A 24,021-nucleotide genomic window follows, 5' to 3' on the forward strand; every position below is an offset into this window, starting at 1 on the left:
GGTGCAGGTGCAGGCTACACACTATAATTAGCCAGTGTTGTGTCACCCAGCTCATGAGTTAATTACAACGTCTGCCTGTTTCTCCCTAAACACACTGTTTAGTAGACACACATACACACACACACACACACACATACACTCCAGCTGTCACAACATGACATGTGGGAAATGCAGGCATTCATGTCTCTCTAATTTATTTCAGCGATAGATAAGCCATCTATCCTATCTCGTAATGAAGATAATGGTATCTCTAACGAGCAGCCTTCATGAGAGAACACAGTCTCTTTCCAACAGTCTCTTTTTGCGTGTGATAGTAGTTGTGATCATGGTTAACCCTTTCTTAACCCCCCCCCCCCCCCCCCCCATCTATAGGAAGCGAGCGTCTCCCCTCCCCAAAGACGACCACTCAGGAGGGGTGAAGGACTCACTGCTGGGCAACTCTTCAGACCCTGTAGAGATGAGACGAATCAACTGCCAGACACCAGGTACTGTATACACACACTACGAACAAACAAACATACACACAAACACGTGCGCACACACTCAGAGACACACACACACACACACACACACACACACACACACACAAAATCCCCCCCCCCCCCTCCCCCATGATATACAGTAGTTTGTCCACAGAAACATAGCTCTCAGTGTGAGTAATCACTCTACTGCCCTACACTCTTAGAAAAAAAGGGTTACAAAAGGGGTCTTCGGCTGTCCCCACATTCTTCCAGGGAAAACCCTCTTGGGTTCCATGTAGAATCCTCTGTGAAAAGGGTTCTACCTGGAACCAAAAGGGTTCTACCTGGAACCCAAAAGGGTTCTACCTGGAACCAAAAGGGTTCTACCTGGAACCAAAAGCATTATTCAAAGGGTTCTCCTATGGGGGACAGCCCATGGGAGAACCACTGCCCCGTATCCTTGAAGCCACGGAAGTTCATGGCCGACCGCGGTACTGCAGGCATTGTTAGCAGAAAACAGGATCCCCCATTATAGTGAATGGAAAAATGGCAATCCTCATGGTACCAATAATTGCTTCTAATTCACCAGATATATGTTCTGGAACCAATTATTTTACAATCACACACAGATGAAGTAATAAGGGTAATTTAGTTGCTAATGGCAGCCTGCAGTACCTCGGTCGGCCTTCAACGTGAGTTACTCAGTGAGAGGGGGCAGCACTGAGCTAACCTGCAACGTCACTTCCTGGAGTAGCTCAAACTGTGCATGTTATGTCTCCATGAGACGCCATCTTTAACCGACTTCATTTGGCTTCAATGTGCTATTGAGCCTTCACATAGGAATGAATGGTGTCACGTGACCGATGGCTTTGTCTATTCATATATACCGTCATTGGGACAGCCAAAGAACCCTTTTAGGTTCTAGATAGCACCTTTTTTTTCTAGGAGTGTAGGAACAAGCTTTTATTATGAGAACTGTATGGAAGGAGATTTTAGCCTGCAGCATACCTTCCCTGGCTACCCAGACTCCTTGCTCCGGCCAAACGCTACGCCACGCCACGCCACGCCCGCGGACGTTAGTTTCTTCTCCACATTGAGTCTGGATCCGAGGCCGTCTGATTGGTCCAGAAACCGATGGGTTGGGCCAGAGCCAGAACACACGTGGGTAAAGCGGCGGTTTGAAAAATGTGTCAATGCTGTATGGTACTCTTGATTGGTTAGAGACGATCCGATCGCTGATGACTTTGTTTCGTACGATGCCCCTCGTCAACAAAAAACAACTTAAATGATGACAAGTGTCAGAGTGAAGTATGTAGCGAACGACAGAGCAGCGGAAGTCATCAGTCTATCAGTCTACAGCATACCTATACCATTATACCTTCTCCTTCTGGCTAGAATACTGATCAGCTTCAAACCACACGCTATTATAGTCTCTGCTAGGACTCTGACCACTGTTCAATAGCAATAGTTTGGAGCCAAACAAAACCCTGACTAGGGATGCGTCTCAAAATGGCACCCTATTCCCTATAGAGCCCTATGGGCCCTGGTCAAAAGTGGTGCGCTATAAAGTGACTAGGCTGCCATTCGGGACACATCTTAGCTCTCTCATGCAGTCTGATAATGGTGGGGCTGCTGAGAGCTGTGAGGTGAATACAGATTCCCAATGCACTGTGGGATTGAGCATCACATTGTGTAGTAGCCTTCTCCAGTGGAGCGAGAGTGTTGTCACAGGGCTCACGTCAACCTCTCTTTTTCTCTCCTCTTCTCTCATCCTCCCATTCTATTTCCTCTCTCCTTCAATCTCTTCTTAACCCCCTCTCACCCCCTCTCCTTCAATCTCTTCTTAACCCCCTCTCACCCTCTCACCCCCTCTCCTCTTCTCATCTTCCCTCTCCTCCTCTCCCTCCCCCTCTTTCCGCTTGAGCTCTCTTTCATTCCGTCACTGGTAATGAATGTTGGTGTCTGATGCCAAGGTGAGAGGTAGAGAGAACAATGAAGCTGAGAGGAAATGTCATCCCTCCGTCACTCCCTCGCTCTCTGAGGTTATTAAACGACACACGACACACACACACACACACACACACACACACACACACACACACACAAACTAACCCCCTGTGAACCCTGCTCAGGAATGAAACAGGGCTAGGCTTAGTGTAGAAGAGATCCCTCCCTCCATCCCTCTTCCTCCCTCCCGTCCTCTCTGATCCAGTCGATATCCCCCAGTACCTCTGTGCCGTGCCACCAGCTGTCCAAGGCCAAGGGGAGCTCCATTCAGAACCAATGAGCCAGATAACTACAGTAGTGCGGTACTGGGCCGGCCTGTAGTGTAGGTCCACTCCCTATGGATGCCCCCCACTGTCCTAATGTGTAGTTGGGCTTTTTTTTAAGACAAAAAGAGAACAATTTGATAAGAGAAGCTAAATCTCTTGGTTTTAGACAATGAGGCATGCTCGTTCCTCAGAAGACAACTAGTGTTCCTGAGATGGATCACACACTAATAACCTCTTTTCTGATGTCTCCTGTCCTGTCCTGGCTCTAGCAGGTTATTGGGGATCCCTTGGGCTGCCTTCTTTCTCTCTCTCTCTCTTCTGTCTCTCTCTCTCTCTTCTCTCTCTCTCTCTCTCTCTCTCTCTCTCTCTCTGCTCTCTCTCTCGCTATCTCTCTCTCTCTCTTTCACTCTCTCTCTCTCTCTCTCTCTCTCTCTCTCTCTTTTCTGTCTCTCTCTCTCTCTCTCTCTCTCTCTTCTGTCTCTCTCTCTCTCTCTCTCTCTCTCTCTCTCTCTCTCTCTCTCTCTCTCTCTCTCTCTCTCTCTCTCTCTCTCATATTCCTTCCTTCCTTCTTTTATATATTACTTCCTCCATCTTCTCTCTACAGGTCCCAGTACTCAGCGCTGTCCCAACACTCCAAGTTAGTCTGTTCTCTCTCCTACTGTCATATGCAGTCACTCGCTCTCTCCCCCTCTCCCATCTTCCCACTGCTTTCACGATGGACAGACATCCCTGCCCGCAAGCTTGTAGCCTCAGTGTCTAAGATGGTAGAGGGGAAACGTGTAACGTTGTGCGCATCCCGAGTGGTACCATATTCTCTATGTAGTGCACTACTTTTGACTAAAGCACTATGGGGGAACAGGGCGCCATTTTGGGGACAAGTCATCTCAGTCTCTCTGTATCCATCCCAAGTTGGTCTCAAAGCAACTGGAGTAACATCTGGGAGAGAAGCTCTCTGAGCCACTATGTTGAGTAGAAATATAATATAACTGGCATAGATGTTAACTTGCGCTCCGCTTAAGTGATAACAAGGCCATAAAATAACTCACTTACACATACAGTACACACTCCATTGCACAAACACACACTCTTTACACACATAATCACACAAACACACACTCTTTACACACATAATCACACAAACACACACTCTTTACACACATAATCACACAGACACACACTCTTTACACACATAATCACACAAACACACACTCTTTACACACATAATCACACAGACACACACTCTTTACACACATAATCACACAAACACACACTCTTTACACACATAATCACACAAACACACACTCTTTACACACATAATCACACAAACACACACTCTTTACACACATAATCACACAAACACACACTCTTTACACACATAATCACACAGACACACACTCTTTACACACATAATCACACAAACACACACTCTTTACACACATAATCACACAGACACACACTCTTTACACACATAATCACACAGACACACACTCTTTACACACATAATCACACAGACACACACTCTTTACACACATAATCACACAAACACACTCTCAAGCTAAGGTGCTGTGGAGCCCCGTCTCAGAGCTCCCTAAGTGTTAAATTAGTCTAATTGGTGCCATGTTCTTCTGTGGTGTGGAAGGCCGGTGGTAGCAGTTAGCTGTCCAATAGGGTTCAGTGTTTCAGCTATGGTACCACCCATTAGGGTTCGGGCTGTGTCCCGAATGGCACCCCATAGGACTTTGGTCAAAAGTATTGCACTATATAGGGAATAGGGTGCAATTTGGGACGATGTAGTGAACTACTTTTGACCAGGACACATCGTCCCAAATTGCACCCTATTCCCTATGTAGTGAACTACTTTTGACCAGGACACATCGTCCCAAATTGCACCCTATTCCCTATGTAGTGAACTACTTTTGACCAGGACACATCGTCCCAAATTGCACCCTATTCCCTATGTAGTGAACTACTTTTGACCAGGACACATCGTCCCAAATTGCACCCTATTCCCTATGTAGTGAACTACTTTTGACCAGGACACATCGTCCCAAATTGCACCCTATTCCCTATGTAGTGAACTACTTTTGACCAGGACACATCGTCCCAATTTGGTACGATGTGCCCTGGTCAAAAGTATTGCACTATATACTTTAGGGAATAGGGTGCTGTTTGGGAGGCATCCTCAGTGCATCCGTCCCACGTTAGCGCTGAGTGTTACGGCTACGCTAAGTAGTGCCCATTAGCTGCTCATAGGGCTCTGGACAAAAAGTAGTGCATTATATTGGGAGGAGAGTGCGTGCGGTGTTGCTGAAGTGGTGTAGCGCTCATTAGAGCTCAGTGCCGAGGCCCAGCTCTACCTGGTAATCATGAAGCTGGTACCATCCGAGGCCCAGCTCTACCTGGTAATCATGAAGCTGGTACCATCCGAGGCCCAGCTCTACCTGGTAATCATGAAGCTGGTACCATCCGAGGCCCAGCTCTACCTGGTAATCATATGAAGCTGGTACCATCCGAGGCCCAGCTCTACCTGGTAATCATGAAGCTGGTACCATCCGAGGCCCAGCTCTACCTGGTAATCATATGAAGCTGGTACCATCCGAGGCCCAGCTCTACCTGGTAATCATATGAAGCTGGTACCATCCGAGGCCCAGCTCTACCTGGTAATCATGAAGCTGGTACCATCCGAGGCCCAGCTCTACCTGGTAATCATATGAAGCTGGTACCATCCGAGGCCCAGCTCTACCTGGTAATCATGAAGCTGGTACCATCCGAGGCCCAGCTCTACCTGGTAATCATATGAAGCTGGTACCATCCGAGGCCCAGCTCTACCTGGTAATCATGAAGCTGGTACCATCCGAGGCCCAGCTCTACCTGGTAATCATATGAAGCTGGTACCATCCGAGGCCCAGCTCTACTTGGTAATCATGAAGCTGGTACCATCCGAGGCCCAGCTCTACCTGGTAATCATATGAAGCTGGTATCATCCGAGGCCCAGCTCTACCTGGTAATCATGAAGCTGGTACCATCCGAGGCCCAGCTCTACCTGGTAATCATGAAGCTGGGAATGACACTCATGAAACATGTATGAACTCGCTAACTGTAAGTCGCTCTGGATAAGAGCGTCTGCTAAATGACTAAAAAATGTAAAATGTAAATGGTTAATGGTTAATATAACATACTGGTAGGCGTACCTTTTTAACTGTGTATAATTGACGTATGGTATTAACGGTAATTGACGTATGGTATTAACGGTAATTGACGTATGGTATTAACGGTAATTGACGTATGGTATTAACGGTAATTGACGTATGGTATTAACGGTAATTGACGTATGGTATTAACGGTAATTGACGTATGGTATTAACGGTAATTGACGTATGGTATTAACGGTACGGTACTATTTATCTCGGAACACAGTTGGTGTTAGGAAAAATACACATTTCAGTGTCTCTGAGACAATCGACAATAAAGTAAATCTTCTTCTTTGAACCGGTATATACAGTACTTAATATAGTATGTGTACTTGGAACAGTTAGGGCTCTTTAACCCCTGATTACTTGATATAGTGTGTAGTCTCCACACAGCAGTGTGGTTTAGGACACATTCTGACGTTTTACGTGTCTCTCGGAGCTTCGGAGAGACGACCACGTGCGTCCTACACAGTGGGAATGTGTGACGCATCAGGGCAAGTTAGCAGAAAATCCAGAAATCCATTTAAGTGCAGAGGGAACCTTGCCAAGTTCAGAGGCGCGGGGAATTTGTGTCGGTAGATTAGCCATAAATCATCCAATAGCCCGCGATGAGGAAGCTAGGGCTGCGTCCCTAATGGCATCCTATTCCCTATATAGTGCACTATTTTTGACCAGATACTTATGGGGCCCTGGTCAAAAGTAGTGCACTATAAAGGGAATAGGGTATCATTGGGGGACGCAGCCCTAAAGCACCATGGGGGTGTTTTCAGGGCGTATTTTTCCCCCCCCCTCCCTTACTAGGATTATAGCCTGCCACCACTGTAAGGACTTCTATTGTGGGAAGTGGAAATACGTTTGCTGGTGACCGACGGAGAGTTTAGAGTTGTAGCGAAGTGGCAGTGTGACTGATCTGTTGAGACTTGAAGGAAGTTCTGACTGTTTTTCTGTCTGGATCCCACCACTGCCACCAACAGAGACGTGTACTGCTACTAAATACTACTAAAATACTACTAAATACTACTTAAATACTACTAAATACTACTTATTCTCTATTTAGTGCCCTTCATAATAAAGCCTAGACCAGGGGGAGGTTTACAGAACAGCCCTTCGTAATAAAGCCTAGACCAGGGGGAGGTTTACAGAACAGCCCTTCATAATAAAGCCTAGACCAGGGGGAGGTTTACAGAACAGCCCTTCATAATAAAGCCTAGACCAGGGGGAGGTTTACAGAACAGCCCTTCGTAATAAAGCCTAGACCAGGGGGAGGTTTACAGAACAGCCCTTCGTAATAAAGCCTAGACCAGGGGGAGGTTTACAGAACAGCCCTTCATAATAAAGCCTAGACCAGGGGGAGGTTTACAGAACAGCCCTTCATAATAAAGCCTAGACCAGGGGGAGGTTTACAGAACAGCCCTTGATAATAAAGCCTAGACCAGGGGGAGGTTTACAGAACAGCCCTTGATAATAAAGCCTAGACCAGGGGGAGGTTTACAGAACAGCCCTTCATAATAAAGCCTAGACCAGGGGGAGGTTTACAGAACAGCCCTTCATAATAAAGCCTAGACCATTTTGACTGGCTGCATCACTTCCTGGTACGACAATAGCACCGCTACAAACGGTTGTGCGGACAGCCCAGTACATCACATTACATTTACACTTTAGTCATTTAGCAGACGCTCTTATCCAGAGCCACTTACAGTTAGTGAGTGCATACATTTTCATACTGGCCCCCCCGTGGGAAACGAACCCACAACCCTGGCGTTGCAAGCGCCATGCTCTACCAACTGAGCTACAGGGGACTATATATTGCACTACCTTTGACCAAACTAGGGAATAGCTGTGCTCTGGCCAGAAGTAGTACACTTTATAGGGTATAGGGTGTCATTTCAGATGTACCTTTGGAGATTCTGGTTGCCACTGGATCCCACCACTGCCACCAATTTACGGTAGTGTTGTGAGGTCAGGGACATGTCTGTTTCCACCAATTTACGGTAGTGTTGTGAGGTCAGGGACATGTCTGTTTCCACCAATTTACGGTAGTGTTGTGAGGTCAGGGACATGTCTGTTTCCACCAATTTACGGTAGTGTTGTGAGGTCAGGGACATGTCTGTTTCCACCAATTTACAGTAGTGTTGTGAGGTCAGGGACATGTCTGTTTCCACCAATTTACAGTAGTGTTGTGAGGTCAGGGACATGTCTGTTTCCTGCTTCCACACGGAGCACGCTCAGCTCCAGTCACTCATGATGTGATGTTATCACTGCCTCATGGCCACGCCTCTCTCTGCCCCACCCAGCATGACGATGTCACAGACCTGTGTCAGCTCCCAGCTCTCTCTCTATCCAGCCTGCTCTCTCTCTGTCTCCTCTCTCTCTGTCTCTCTCTCTGTCTCGTCTCTCTCTGTCTCTCTCTCTGTCTCCTCTCTCTGTCTCTCTCTCTGTCTCTCTCTCTGTCTCTCTCTCTGTCTCGTCTCTCTCTGTCTCTCTCTCTGTCTCTCTCTCTCTCTCTGTCTCTCTCTCTGTCTCGTCTCTCTCTGTCTCTCTCTGTCTCGTCTCTCTCTGTCTCTCTGTCTCTCTCTCCCCGCCCCCTCTGTCTCGTCTCTCTCTGTCTCTCTCTCTGTCTCTCTCTCTCTCTCTCTCTCTCTCTCTGTCTCTCTCAGTCTCTCTCTCTGTCTCTCTCTCCGTCTCGTCTCTCTCTGTCTCTCTCTCTCTCTCTCTCTCTCTCTCTCTCTCTCTCTCTCTCTCTCTCTGTCTCTCTCTCTGTCTCTCTCTCCCCGCCCCCTCTGTCTCGTCTCTCTCTCTCTCTCTCTCTCTCTCTCTCTCTCTCTCTCTCTCTCTCTCTCTCTCTCGCTCTCTCTGTCTCTCTCTCTGTCTCGTCTCTCTCTGTCTCTCTGTCTCTCTCTCTGTCTCGTCTCTCTCTGTCTCTCTCTCCCTGCCCCCTCTCTCTCTGTCTCTCTGTCTCTCTCCTCTCTCTCTCTCTCTCCTCTCTCTGTCTCTCTCTGTCTTCATGCATTGTTGAACACGATGCACTCCCATGGTCCCACTGGCAGTCTCATCCATCCCTGTGGTTGAACCAGTGTGTGTGTATGGTTAGGTTTTCTCACAGCGGTGTCTAACTCTTCTGTCTCTCTTTTTCCTCCCTGCTTCCTCTCCTCTCTCATCAGGAATGAGAGAGCACCCTCCCATCACTGTGTGTGATCTGGCGGACCACATAGAGAGGCTGAAGGCCAACGACGGCCTGCGCTTCTCACAGGAGTACGAGGTAAGTTGGACGCCTCAGCCTTGGACACCAATTCAGCTACCTGTAGTGGTTTATATCATAATAGCCCACAGGCTGTGAGCTACCCATTCACCTGAACGCTAGAACGAGTCTTACTTCTCCCGGAAGAATGTCCGTTTCTCCTATGTCAGTCTCTCCTATGTCAGTTTCTCCTATGTCAGTCTCTCCTATGAAACTCAGTGAGGAATTATTGGTCGTCGGTGTCTCACGCCAACAAAATGAAAGAAAGAGGAGATTTAGACATTTGCATTTAAAGTGGCATATTTTTCAGATAGGAAAGCCTGTAGGGAGAACGGGAGGTTAGTTGCATGTGGGACTGGGATGGAGACAGGGGAATAGAGAGGGAAAGAAGGGAAGTGACAGTGTGATTCAGGACGCATCCCAAATGGCACCCTATTCCCTATAGAGCACTATGGACCCTGATCAAAGTAGTGCACTACATAGGGAATAGGGTGCCATTTTGGGAGGCGGTCTCAAGTCAGTCCTGTCTGTCCCCTCAGTTCCTCTAGTCAGGGAAGACCCCCTGCCTGGTGGCACAGATGGAGTGTGTGTGTGTGTGTGTGTGTGTGTGCGTGCACGGCGATGCCAGGGGAGACAGTGTGGTAGCAGCGTGGCGCCACTCGGATGGTTTGTCACGTTCGCCCGGCTGTTCCCGCTGTGCACTACTCTCTCCCTGGGTACATAGTCTGGACAGGCCCTGGCTGTTCCGGTTGTACACTTCCCTCCCCCTGAGGGCACAGTCTGGACAGGCACTGGCAGTTCCTATCCTGGTGCTGTCTGCCGGCCGGTTCCCCCATCATGCATGGGAGAGTCTTCTAGAGACGAACGGATACTGCATCATTAGTGCATTACTTTTGCCTAGACAGGTTTTGGATGGTTCTAGATGGTTTGGGCTGGCTGATACCCACACCGGGCCGGTACCAGTAGGTAGAATAGCTGATGTTGGCTGACTCAGAATCCTAAATGGACAGAGTTAGGCCAACTATGCTCCTAACATTCATCAACAATACAATTCTAGTTTGTATTCTTAGTGGAATGGATGTCTCTTGGTGCCAATATGGAAGATGTCTGTTAGAATTGAACCTCTCCGTACTCTGTATATCTATAGTTGTAGCTGGCTGATTCCCAGGTATAGCAGTATAGGACTGTGGGGAGGGTTGGCAGGCTGATGTTTGCCTCGTCCAGGGTACAGTACTCCTGCTATAATGAGCACAGTATGTCAATCACAAAGTCTAGCTACACAGCCTCCATCTCAGCCAGACAGGCTTTTTTCTCCCTGTGGAAGAGATCTGCCTGCACTTATAGCTCTATCACTATCTGCATTGAACGCTCTCCCCTCTCCTCACCTCTCCTCCTCTCTCCTCTCCCTTCTCCTCTCCCTTCTCCTCTCCTCTCCTCTCCTCCCCTCTCCTCTCCTCCCCCTCCTCCTCTCTCCTCCCCTCTATCCTCTCCTCTCCCTTCTCCTCCCCTCTCCTCCTCTCCCCTCTCCTCCCCTCTTCCCTTCCTCTCCCCTCTCCTCCCTCTCCTCTCCCCTCTCCTCACCTCTCCTCTCCTCCCCTCTCCTCCTCTCTCCTCTCCTCTCCCCCCTCCTCCCCTCTCCTCACCTCTGCCCTCTCATCCCCTCCCCTCTCCTCCCTTCTCCTCCCCTCTCCTCACCTCTCTCCTCTCCTCTCCTCCTCTCTCCTCCTCTCTCCTCTCTCCTCTCCTATCTCCTCTCCTCCCCTCTCCTCCCCTCTCCTCTCATTCCCTCCCCTCTCCTCTCCTCTCCTCTCCTCCCCTCTCCTCCCCTCTCCTCCCTTCTCATCTCCTCTCCTCTCCTCTCCTCCCCCTCCTCCTCTCTCCTCCCCTCTATCCTCTCCTCTCCCTTCTCCTCCTCTCTCCTCTCCTCTCCCCTCTCCTCCCCTCTTCCCTTCCTCTCCCCTCTCCTCCCCTCTCCTCTCCCCTCTCCTCACCTCTCCTCTCCTCCTCTCTCCTCTCCTCTCCCCTCTCCTCCCCTCTCCTCACCTCTGCCCTCTCATCCCCTCTCCTCCCTTCTCCTCCCCTCTCCCCTCTTCTCTCTCCTCCTCTCTCCTCTCTCCTCTCCTTCCCTCCCCTCTCCTCTCCTCCCCTCTCCTCTCTCCTCTCCTTCCCTCCCCTCTCCTCTCTCTCATCTCCTCCCCTCTCCTCCCCTCTCCTCTCTCCTCTCCTCTCCAGCATGTCAGAGAGAGTTGTACTGGCTTAGCACTTTCTCTTTTGTTTACCAGAAGTTGTCAGTCTAGCATGCCCGCTCTTCGCTGTCTTCTCAAAACTGTTGAACGTCCATGACATGTTTTAACTGCAAATGAAATGTTCCTTAACGAACAGGCAGGCAGGTAGGCGGCTGACAGACAAGTTGGCTTTGTGGTGGTGCTCATCAGTGCCCCCCCCCCCATGTAAATTATCTCTCACTACAGGGTTGTTTATGCCTCTGCTCCGTAACAGACTAGCTTTGTTTACTATGGAGGAGGAAGTTGATGTGGAACTTTGTTTCAGTGGAAAATTTCTTAATATCTTCCTCTGAGGAAAAGGAAATGGTTTAAATTGCCTTCATTAGAATGGACCCAGTATTACAGGATACACATCAGAATGGACCCAGTATTACAGAATACACATCAGAATGGACCCAGTATTACAGAATACACATCAGAATGGACCCAGTATTACAGTATACACATCAGAATGGACCCAGTATTACAGAATACACATTAGAATGGACCCAGTATTACAGTATACACATTAGAATGGACCCAGTATTACAGTACACACATTAGAATGGACCCAGTATTACAGTACACACATTCGAATGGACCCAGTATTACATAATACACATCATAATGGACCCAGTATTACAGAATACACATTAGAATGGACCCAGTATTACATAATACACATTAGAATGGGAGGAGACAGAGTAGAAAGTGTGCAGCTGATGGTGCCATTTTATTTGTCACAATACAACAGGTGTAGACCTTCCTGTGAAATACTTACTTATAAGTGATGTACTGGGCCGTACGCACTACCCTCTGTAGCGCCTTGCAGTCGGATGCCGAGCAGTTGCCATACCAGGCGGTGATGCAGCCAGTCAGGATGCTCTCGATGGTGCAGCTGTAGAACCTTTTGAGGATCTGAGGACTCATGCCAAATATTTTCAGTCTCCTGAGAGGGAATAGACATTGTCGTGCCCTCTTCACGACTGTCTTGGTGTGCTTGGACCATGATCGTTTGTTGGTGAAGTGGACACCAAGGAACTTGAAGCTCTCGACCCGCTCCACTACAGCCCCGTCGATGTGAATGGGGGCGTGCTCGGGCCTTCTTTTCCTGTAGTCCAAGATCAGCTCCTTTGTCTTGATCACGTTGAGGGAGAGGTTGTTGTCCTGGCACCACACTGCCAGGTCTCTGACCTCCTCCCTATAGGCTGTCTCATCGTTGTCGGTGATCAGGCCTACCACCATTGTGTAGTCGGCAAACTTAATGATGGTGTTGGAGTCGTGCTTGGCCACGCAGTCGTGGGTACAGGAGGGAACTTAGCACGCACCCCTGAGGGGCCCCCGTGTTGAGGATCAGCGTGCCAGATGTGTTTTTGCCTACCCTTACCACCTGGGGGCGGCCCATCAGGAAGTCCAGGATCCAGTTGCAGAGGGAGGTGTTTAGTCCCAGGGTCCTTAGCTTAGTGATGAGCTTTGAGGGCACTATGTCGTTGAACGCTGAACTGTAGTCAATGAACAGCATTCTCACGTAGGTGTTCCTCTTGTCCAGGTGGGAAAGGGCAGTGTGGAGCGCGATCGAGATTGCGTCATCTGTAGATCTGTTGGGGCGGTATGCAAATTGGAGTGGGTCTAGGGTTTCTGGGAATAAGACGCATATGCTTCTTTCTCTAAACTAGGATACCAGTTAGAATTTCCTACACTGGACAACTTGTTACAGCTGTTGATAAATCATTGATAATAATATTTGTTTAATGCCAATACATGAAGATATAAGGGGGATCATAGCTATAATCAATAAAATTCACGAGTTGTGTTTAACCCTTTATCATGGTTGGGGTCTTGACAGATTTGTCCAAAATCGTGTGACATAAAACATGACTTTTCTGTACTTGCATTTATGGCAGTGTAAGTTGTAGTTATATCATATATTAAGCATTAATTTGCATATATTCCTCTTAAGTACATGAAAATCCTTTATATTTTAGTTTCAAACCATTTTGAAATGTTGATCCTCAATGTCACACATTGGCCCCATTATTTTTTTGAAAGACCCATATCCTGATTCTGTCAGAGACACTTCTATGGTTGCCAACGGTATGAAAAATGTATGCACTCACTTAACTGTAAGTCGCTCTGGATAAGAGCGTCTGCTAAATAACTTAAATGTAAATGTAAACTCTCCAGGAATCAGCGTGTACCTTCTGCTGAGCAGTAAAGCTATTCCCAGAATATTTTAATAATTATTCCTGAATTATTCCTCTAAATTAGAATCTCCTGGAGGAAACTCGGTCCGATTTGGCAAACTCTATTGACATGAAATATGTATCACTTTGTTCGAGCTAATATTGCAACCACTACCTAGAAAAACCCTCCATTGGGAGTAACAGGTATCGGAAGCTAGAAATTAACCATATATTAGTCGTCGTGGTAATGTCTCTGGTTCACTTAAACGTGGCCTAATTGGTAATTCAACTATGTGAGGGCAATAGACTGGTCTTTATGGTAAGACAAACCACACACACACACACACACACACACACACACACACACACACACACACACACACACACACACACAGCTTAAATGCAGCCTAATGGACTGATGCAGTAGGTCCTACCCTGGGTCGAAAGGAAGGTGAAAGGCTGGGTGATTGATGGACGTGGTGCCGGTGTGAGCCGGTTGGATCAATGCACAACAACAAGCGACTGTGTGACATTATCGAGCGGCGAGGAGCGGCGGGGGGGGAAAGAGGCTGTCGCTGTGTCACCCAGAGATCAATAGGTGGGGTGGGAGGAGAGAGAGAGGGAGGGAAAGGGGAGATAGAGACAGAGAAAAAGGGCGAGAGAGAGAGGGAAGGTTAAAGAAGTCAGATGGCCATTAGCTGTGATATCTGCATGTGATTACTTTGAAGTATATTTATTTATTTATTTTTACTTACTGAGAAGTTAGCAGCGGTAGTAATTCAATATGGCCGCCCCCAGGGGAGTGGCTGAGGAACCTGTAGCTTGACTGCATGTAAAGCGTTTATTTATTTAACCCTCTGTGATAGCCTGAGGATTTAATGTCTCTTTCCCTCTCTCTCTCTGTCCATCTCGATCTCTCTTTCTCTGTCCGTCTTGATCTCTCTCTCTCTCTGTCCGTCTCGATCTCTCTTTCTCTGTCCATCTCGATCTCTCTTTCTCTGTCCATCTCGATCTCTCTTTCTCTGTCCATCTCGATCTCTCTCTCTCTCTGTACATCTCGATCTCTCTTTCTCTGTCCATCTCGATCTCTCTCTCTCTGTCCGTCTCGATCTCTCTTTCTCTGTCCATCTCGATCTCTCTTTCTCTGTCCATCTCGATCTCTCTTTCTCTGTCCATCTCGATCTCTCTTTCTCTGTCCATCTCGATCTCTCTCTCTCTCTCTGTCCGTCTCGATCTCTCTTTCTCTGTCCATCTCGATCTCTCTTTCTCTGTCCATCTCTATCTCTCTCGATCTTGATTTCTCTCATTTCTCTCCCTCCCTCCCTCCCTCCCTCCCTCTCCCTCCCTCCCTCTCACTCCCTCCCTCCACCCTTCTCTCTCCTCTTTCTCCCTTCTCTCCATCAGTCCATAGATCCTGCTCAGCAGTTCACCTGGGAGAATTCCAACATGGAGGTGAACAAACCAAAGAACCGTTATGCTAACGTCATAGCATACGACCACTCCAGGGTCGTCCTGACGTCTGTCGATGGTGAGTAGCTCCTCAGCTTCGTTTTTAACTTCTCAATACACTTTTCAGACTCAGACAGCTGTAGAATATATCATCCTTCATTCACACCAGTAATACAAGGCACATACTGTGTTTCAAGCTTGGCTCTCTGGAAATTCTTTATCTCTATTATTCTGTATCTCATGCCCTCCATGCCTTCTCCTCTCCCGCCCTCCATGCCTTCTCCTCTCCCTCCCTCCATACCCTCTCCTCTCCCGCCCTCCATGCCCTCTCCTCTCCCTCCCTCCATGCCTTCTCCTCTCCCTCCCTCCATGCCTTCTCCTCTCCCTCCATACCCTTTCCTCTCCCTCCATACCCTTTCCTCTCCCTCCATACCCTCTCCCCTACCGCCCTCCATGCCTTCTCCTCTCCCTCCCTCCATGCCCTCTCCCCTCCCGCCCTCCATACCCTCTCCCCTCCCTCCATACCCATACCCTCTCCCCTCCCTCCATACCCTCTCCCCTCCCTCTATGCCCTCTCCCCTCCCTCCATACCCTCTCCCCTCCCTCCATACCCTCCCTCCCTCCATGCCCTCTCCCCTCCCTCCATACCCTCTCCCCTCCCTCCATACCCTCTCCCCTCCCTCCATACCCTCCCTCCCTCCATGCCCTCTCCCCTCCCTCCATACCCTCTCCTCTCCCTCCATACCCTCTCCACTCCCTCCATGCCCTCTCCCCTCCCTTCAAACCCTCCCTCCCTCCATACCCTCTCCCCTCCCTCCATACCCTCTCCCCTCCCTCCATACCCTCCCCCCCCCTCCATACCCTCTCCCCCCCCCCTCCATACCCTCTCCCCTCCCTCCATACCCTCTCCCCCCCCCTCCATACCCTCTCCCCCCCCTCCATACCCTCTCCCCTCCCTCCATACCCTCTCCCCTCCCTCCATACCCTCTCCCCTCCCTCCATACCCTCTCCCCTCCCTCCATACCCTCCCCCCCCCTCCATACCCTCTCCCCCCCCTCCATACCCTCTCCCCTCCCTCCATACCCTCTCCCCTCCCTCCATACCCTCTCCCCTCCCTCCATACCCTCTCTCCTCCCTCCATACCCTCTCCCCTCCCTCCATACCCTCTCCCCCCCCTCCATACCCTCTCCCCTCCCTCCATACCCTCTCCCCTCCTTCCATACCCTCTCCCCTCCCTCCATACCCTCCCCCCTCCCTCCATACCCTCTCCCCTCCCTCCATACCCTCTCCCCTCCCTCCATACCCTCTCCCCTCCCTCCATACCCTCTTCCCTCCTTCCATACCCTCTCCCCTCCCTCCATACCCTCTCCCCTCCCTCCATACCCTCTCCCCCCCCTCCATACCCTCTCCCCCCCCTCCATACCCTCTCCTCTCCCCTCCCTCCATACCCTCTCCCCTCCCTCCATACCCTCTCCCCTCCCTCCATACCCTCTCCCCTCCCTCCATACCCTCTCCCCTCCCTCCATACCCTCTCCCCCCCCCTCCATACCCTCTCCCCTCCCTCCATACCCTCTCCCCCCCCTCCATACCCTCCCCCTCAGCTGTTCCTGGTAGTGACTACATCAACGCCAACTACATAGATGGATACAGGAAACAGAACGCCTACATTGCTACGCAGGGCCCGCTTCCCGAAACCCTCAGCGACTTCTGGAGGATGGTGTGGGAGCAGAGGGCGCACACTATAGTCATGATGACAAGACTAGAGGAGAAGTCACGAGTGAGTACAATCAATCTGACCACGTGTAGTGTACATACAGCAGGTCTCACTGGTACAACCATCACTTTCAGGAAATGAGCTGTCCCTCTTGCTGTACTTCTGTAACAATGTCGCTGTCGTCTTGTTGTTGTTGTTGTTCAATGTGTGTCCTCTTACTTTGATGACCTGATCCATGAGTCACTGCTCAGGTCTTAGGACAGGGTAGAGGCACCGCTGTCAGTCCTAACAGTCCCTATACTGCCAGAGCAGGGACTTACTGACTCCTTGGACATACTATATAATACCCTGACCTGACCTGGCCCAGATCACATGACAGTCCTGTAGTCATATCACCCTAAACAACAATGTCCCTTCTACTGTTCTAAGACCAAAGTTCCAAGGCTATCTGATTTTATTTCTTGTTACCATGAGTCAGCTATGACAGAGATATCCTACCGTACCCTGCCCTGACTCAGACACACACAGTCGTGATATCCACCCTGCTGGCCTGCGTCAGCTATGACGCCATAGAGGACAGAGTACGTGTAAAACAGACAGAGATAATAGAGGACAGAGTACGTGTAAAACAGACAGAGATAATAGAGGACAGAGGACGTGTAAAACAGACCGAGATAATAGAGGACAGAGGACGTGTAAAACAGACAGAGATAATAGAGGACAGAGGACGTGTAAAACAGACAGAGATAATAGAGGACAGAGGACGTGTAAAACAGACAGAGATAATAGAGGACAGAGGACGTGTAAAACAGACAGAGATAATAGAGGACAGAGGACGTGTGAAACAGACAGAGATAATAGAGGACAGAGGACGTGTAAAACAGACAGAGATAATAGAGGACAGAGGACGTGTAAAACAGACAGAGATAATAGAGGACAGAGGACGTGTAAAACAGACAGAGATAATAGAGGACAGAGTACGTGTAAAACAGACAGAGATAATAGAGGACAGAGGACGTGTAAAACAGACAGAGATAATAGAGGACAGAGGACGTGTAAAACAGACAGAGATAATAGAGGACAGAGGACGTGTAAAACAGACAGAGATAATAGAGGACAGAGGACGTGTAAAACAGACAGAGATAATAGAGGACAGAGGACGTGTAAAACAGACAGAGATAATAGAGGACAGAGGACGTGTAAAACAGACAGAGATAATAGAGGACAGAGGACGTGTAAAACAGACAGAACAGCAGCCACGTGACTCAGAGTCTGACAGAGGAGGCTTCGGTCACTCAAATGCTAGGAGGATGTGACAGGGTCTGTTTGTGGCAGTGTGGGAGCAGAGATGGAGGATATACAGTGGGGAGAACAAGTATTTGATACACTGCCGATTTTGCAGGTTTTCCTACTTACAAAGCATGTCGAGGTCTGTAATTTTTGTCATAGGTACACTTCAACTGTGAGAGACGGAATCTAAAACAAAATTCCAGAAAATCACATTGTATGATTTTTAAGTAATTAATTTTCATTTTATTGCATGACATAAGTATTTGATACATCAGAAAAACAGAACTTAATATTTGGTACAGAAACCTTTGTTTGCAATTACAGAGATCATACGTTTCCTGTAGGTCTTGACCAGGTTTGCACACACTGCAGCAGGGATTTTGGCCCACTCCTCCATACAAACCTTTTCCAGATCCTTCAGGTTTTGGGGCTGTCGCTGGGCAATACGGACTTTCAGCTCCCTCCAAAGATTTTCTATTGGGTTCAGGTCTGGAGACTGGCTAGGCCACTCCAGGACCTTGAGATGCTTCTTACGGAGCCACTCCTTAGTTGCCCTGGCTGTGTGTTTCGGGTCGTTGTCATGCTGGAAGACCCAGCTACGACCCATCTTCAAAGCTCTTACTGGGGATGGAGGTTGTTGGCCAAGATCTCGCGATAAATGGCCCCATCCATCCTCCCCTCAATACGGTGCCGCCGTCCTGTCCCTTTTGCAGAAAAGCATCCCCAAAGAATGATGTTTTCACCTCCATGCTTCACGGTTGGGATGGTGTTCTTGGGGTTGTACTCATCCTTCTTCTTCCTCCAAACACGGCGAGTGGAGTTTAGACCAAAAAGCTCTATTTTTGTCTCATCAGACCACATGACCTTCTCCCATTCCTCCTCTGGATCATCCAGATGGTCATTGGCAAACTTCAGACGGGCCTGGACATGCGCTGGCTTGAGCAGGGGGACCTTGCGTGCGCTTTATGATTTTAATCCATGACGGCGTAGTGTGTTACTAATGGTTTTCTTTGAGACTGTGGTCCCAGCTCTCTTCAGGTCATTGACCAGGTCCTGCCATGTAGTTCTGGGCTGATCCCTCACCTTCCTCATGATCATTGATGCCCCACAAGGTGAGATCTTGCATGGAGCCCCAGACCGAGGGTGATTGACCGTCATCTTGAACTTCTTCAATTTTCTAATAATTGCGCCAACAGTTGTTGCCTTCTCACCAAGCTGCTTGCCTATTGTTCTGTAGCCCATCCCAGCCTTGAGCAGGTCTACAATTTTATCCCTGATGTCCTTACACAGCTCTCTGGTCTTGGCCATTGTGGAGAGGTTGGAGTCTGTTTGATTGAGTGTGTGGACAGGTGTCTTTTATACAGGTAACGAGTTCAAACAGGTGCAGTTAATACAGGTCATGAGTGGAGAACAGGAGGGCTTCTTAAAGAAAAACAGGTCTGTGAGAGCCGGAATTCTTACTGGTTGGTAGGTGATCAAATACTTATGTTATGCAATAAAATGCAAATGAATTACTTAAAAATCAAACAATGTGATTTTCTAGATTTTTGTTTTAGATTCCGTCTCTCACAGTTGAAGTGTACCTATGATAAAAAATATAGACCTCTACAAGCTTTGTAAGTAGGAAAACCTGCGAAATCGGCAGTGTATCAAATACTTGTTCTCCCCACTGTAGGTGACTGGCTTGTTGTTTACATCCTCTGTAAATAGCCTACACATGGTATCTGTCTGGACTGAGAGACACATGGTATCTGTCTGGACTGAGAGACACATGGTATCTGTCTGGACTGAGAGACACATGGTATCTGTCTGGACTGAGAGACACATGGTATCTGTCTGGACTGAGAGACACGTGGTATCTGTCTGGACTGAGAGACACGTGGTATCTGTCTGGACTGAGAGACACGTGGTATCTGTCTGGACTGAGAGACACGTGGTATCTGTCTGGACTGAGAGACACGTGGTATCTGTCTGGACTGAGAGACACATGGTATCTGTCGACTGAGAGACACATGGTATCTGTCTGGACTGAGAGACACATGGTATCTGTCTGGACTGAGAGACACGTGGTATCTGTCCTAATGTCCATTACAGGAGAGAGTAGTTATAGGATCCTAATAACAGCTCTCCTCCTATCCATCCATCCATCCATCCATCCATCCATCCATCCATTCATCCATCCAGCCAGCCAGCCATCCATCCATCCATCCAGCCATCCATCCATCCATCCATCCATCCATCCATCCAGCTCTCCAGTTGTCTACACTGTTTCAGTCTGGTTGAGATAGCAGGACTGTTGCTACCTCCCTCCCTCCCTCCCTCCCTCCCTCCCTCCCTCCCTCCCCCTCTCTCCGTACCTACCTCCCTCCCCCTCTCTCCCTCCCTCCCTCCCTCCCTCCCTCCCTCCCTCCCTCCCTCCCTCCCCCTCTCTCCGTACCTACCTCCCTCCCTCCCTCCCTCCCCCTCTCTCCGTACCTACCTCCCTCCCCCTCTCTCCCTCCCTCCCCCTCTCTCCCTCCCTCCCTCCCTCCCTCTTCATGTATCCCAAATCGATGAGAGAGCAAGTCCTAGTAGCCTTTAACAAGTACGGCATTTCAACACGCTTTCCATTTACTTTGACCTTATGTTTGGAGACAACAACATGCGCTGCCTTGGCCCGTCCCAAATGACACCATATGATAGTGCACTACTTTAAAGTAGGGTACCATTTGGGGCGCAGCCGCTGTCTGTCTGGTCTGTCTGTTCTCGCTACGCTCTGAGGAAGACGATTGGATCTGAATGGCACATAGAAGATAATGTGGACTGTTTAAGACTGTCAGTGTGCACGATGAGGTTGTCTCTGGTCATGCTAAAGCAGACCTGGGATTCCACTAGTATTTATAAAACAGGTTATTTGGATCCTGAATTTACATCTTACATTTTAGTCATTTAGCAGACGCTCTTATCCAGAGCGACTTACAGTTAGTATTGATAGCAGGGAGTTTATTCACTACAATCCCTGAGCAATATCTGTTAACGGTTCCATTTTAATTATCAATGAGCATCCACTGTCCCACAACCCAGCCAGGCATTTCATAAACTTAATCTCCCCTGAAGAAAAGTGTCTAGACATTATTTCCCCCATGCTTCTAGCACAGCAAATTGGTTTGCAACAGTTGGGGTTTGTCTAAACCTTGCTGTCTGCCTCTCTGACCTGTGCAACAATGTTGCATTATAAAAATAAAAATAAATGTATCTCCACCGTGCCATGCATATAAACGTGATGAACCTGACAGCTTCTCTGAGCCAGGCCAATTCATCGTAAAGAGGAAACGAAGGTAAAACAAACTAAAATGCACATAATATGCTGTCATTTCAGCTGCTTGATGTGATCGTGTTTTAGCTTTAGTTGGCTAGCTAGCAGAGGAGAAGTAGCTAGCCTCCATAGCAACCTTTTTTGCTTATAACAGACGACCAGTCCATTTGGATAGCAACCATACCAATAGAATGGACGACCAGTCACATAGCAACCATACCAATAGAATGGACGACCAGTCACATAGCAACCATACCAATAGAATGGACGACCAGTCACATAGCAACCATACCAATAGAATGGACGACCAGCCCGTTTGGCTAGCAACTTCAGAATCTCATAAATAACTACTGGCTTTTGTCCAGACTATACTTTCTGGTGAAAGGATAAAACAAAACAAATTTACTCATTAAAAATATATATTTTTATGAAAACATGTAATTCATTATTTTTTTTAAATACATGTTTTTTTGTAAATTATTTTATAAAAGCCCTCCTAAGGCCTGTTTCCCTCTGCTTTGCGTTGGGCTTTAGAACAGTCTGTCAGGCGTCAGTGTGTAGCGGCAGGACGGAGTCAGGCGCAGGACACAGAGCTAGTAGACAACGTACTTTACTCGTAAATAACAAATGAACATAAACTCCACGCAGGGAGGACAATCCCGCTCACCAGTCGATATCACCAAACAGGCACATAACACAGTGGGAGCCAGAGGGTTAAATAGGGAACAAAATCATAGACATAATGGGAACCAGGTGTGTACAATGAAGACAAAAACAAGTAGAACACAGAAACATAGATCGGTAGCAGCTAGTACTCCGGTGACGACGAAAGCCGAAGCCTGCCCGAGCAAGGAGGAGGGGCAGCCTCGTCTGAATCCGTAGCCAGGAGTTACCACACAACAACCCCCAGGGTTCTCATGTCTTTTTGCTTAATTGTTTTCTTTCAAAATCTTTTAGCCACGCGTGATTGAGCTTCAAATCATATCGTATTCGTCACAGTTTACAGCAGGTGAAATGCCTACGTGCTAGCTCCCTCAACACTGCAGTACATTCATCTATATCAATAATAGTACAAATTAACAGGTAATTACAAGGTAGTAATAGTAATAAACATAGGATATACAGTTGAAGTCGAAAGTTTACATACACTTAGGTTGGAGTCATTAAAACTCGTTTTTCAACCACTCCACACATTTCTTGTTAACAAACTATAGTTTTGGCAAGTCGGTTAGGACATCTACTTTGTGCATGACACAAGTCATTTTTCCAACAATTGTTTACAGACAGATTATTTCACTTATAATTTACTGTATCACAATTCCAGTAGGTCAGAAGTTTACATACACTAAGTTGACTCTGCCTTTAAACAGCTTGGAAAATTCCAGAAAATGATGTCATGGCTTTAGAAACTTCTGATAGGCTAATTGACATCATTTGAGTCATGTGGAGGTGAACCTGTGGCTGTATTTCAAGGCCTACCTTCAAACTCAGTGCCTCTTTGCTTGACATCATGGGGAAATCAAAACAAATCAGCCAAGACCTCATAAAAAAAATGGTAGACCTCCACAAGTCTGGTTCATCCTTGGGAGCAATTTCTAAACGTCTGAAGGTACCACGTTCATCTGTACAAACAATAGTACGCAAGTATAAACACCATGGGACCAGGCAGCCGTCATACCGCTCAGGAAGGAGACGCGTTCTGTCTCCTAGAGATGAACGTACTTTGGTGCGAAAAGTGCAAATTAATCCCAGAACAACAGCAAAGGACCTTGTGAAGATGCTGGAGGAAACAGGTACAAAGGTATCTATATCCACAGTAAAACGAGTCCTATATCGACATAACCTGAAAGGCCGCTCAGCAAGGAAGAAGCCACTGCTCCAAAACCACCATAAAAAAGCCAGACTCCGGTTTGCAACTGCACATGGGGACAAAGATCGTACTTTTTGGAGAAATGTCCTCTGGTCTGATGAAACAAAAATAGAACTGTTTGGCCATCGTTATGTTTGGTGGAAAAAGGGGGTCGCTTGCAAGCCGAAGAACACCATCCCAACCGTGAAGCACGGGGGTGGCAGCATCATGATGTGGGGGTACTTTGCTGCAGGAGGGACTGGTGCACTTCACAAAACAGATGGCATGATGAGGAAGGAAATTGATGTGGATATATTGAAGCAACATCTCAAGACATCAGTCAGGAAGGTAAAGCTTGGTCGCAAATGGGTCTTCCAAATGGACAATGACCCCAAGCATACTTCCAAAGTTGTGGCAAAATGGCTTAAGTACAACAAAGTCAAGGTATTGGAGTGGCCATCACAAAGCCCTGACCTCAATCCTATACAAAATGTGTGGGCAGAACAGAAAAGGCGTGTGCGAGCAAGGAGGCCTACAAACCTGACTCAGTTACACCAGCTCTGTCAGGAGGAATGGGCCAAAATTCACCCAACTTATTGTGGGAAGCTTGTGGAAGGATACCCAAAAAGTTTGACCCAAGTTAAACTATTTAAAGGCAATGCTACCAAATACTAATTGAGTGTATGTAAACTTCTGACCCACTGGGAATGTGATGAAATAAATAAAAGCTGAAATAAATAATTCTCTCTACCATTATTCTGACTTTTCACATTCTTAAAATAAAGTGGTGATCCTAACTGACCTAAGACAGGGA

At 48.0% G+C, this 24,021-nt stretch overlaps 1 protein-coding gene across 1 annotated transcript in view; it reads left to right on the plus strand.

The window, feature by feature from the left end:
* Window positions 1-325: 325 nt before the first annotated feature.
* The window catches only part of LOC311115480 (receptor-type tyrosine-protein phosphatase F-like), a gene marked incomplete at both ends in the record, with an annotated part of 30,247 nt that continues 6,551 nt past the window's right edge, over window positions 326-24,021 (plus strand). Inside the window, 4 exons of the mRNA XM_084190647.1 lie at window positions 326-485; window positions 9,087-9,184; window positions 15,015-15,138; window positions 16,661-16,836. Coding sequence (XP_084046773.1) covers window positions 326-485; window positions 9,087-9,184; window positions 15,015-15,138; window positions 16,661-16,836 — 558 coding nt within the window. The remainder of the gene's footprint in view (window positions 486-9,086; window positions 9,185-15,014; window positions 15,139-16,660; window positions 16,837-24,021) is intronic.

This window comes from Coregonus lavaretus, assembly GCF_964263955.1.
Source record: "Coregonus lavaretus genome assembly, contig: HAP1_SCAFFOLD_5251, whole genome shotgun sequence".
NCBI classification, from domain to species: domain Eukaryota; kingdom Metazoa; phylum Chordata; class Actinopteri; order Salmoniformes; family Salmonidae; genus Coregonus; species Coregonus lavaretus.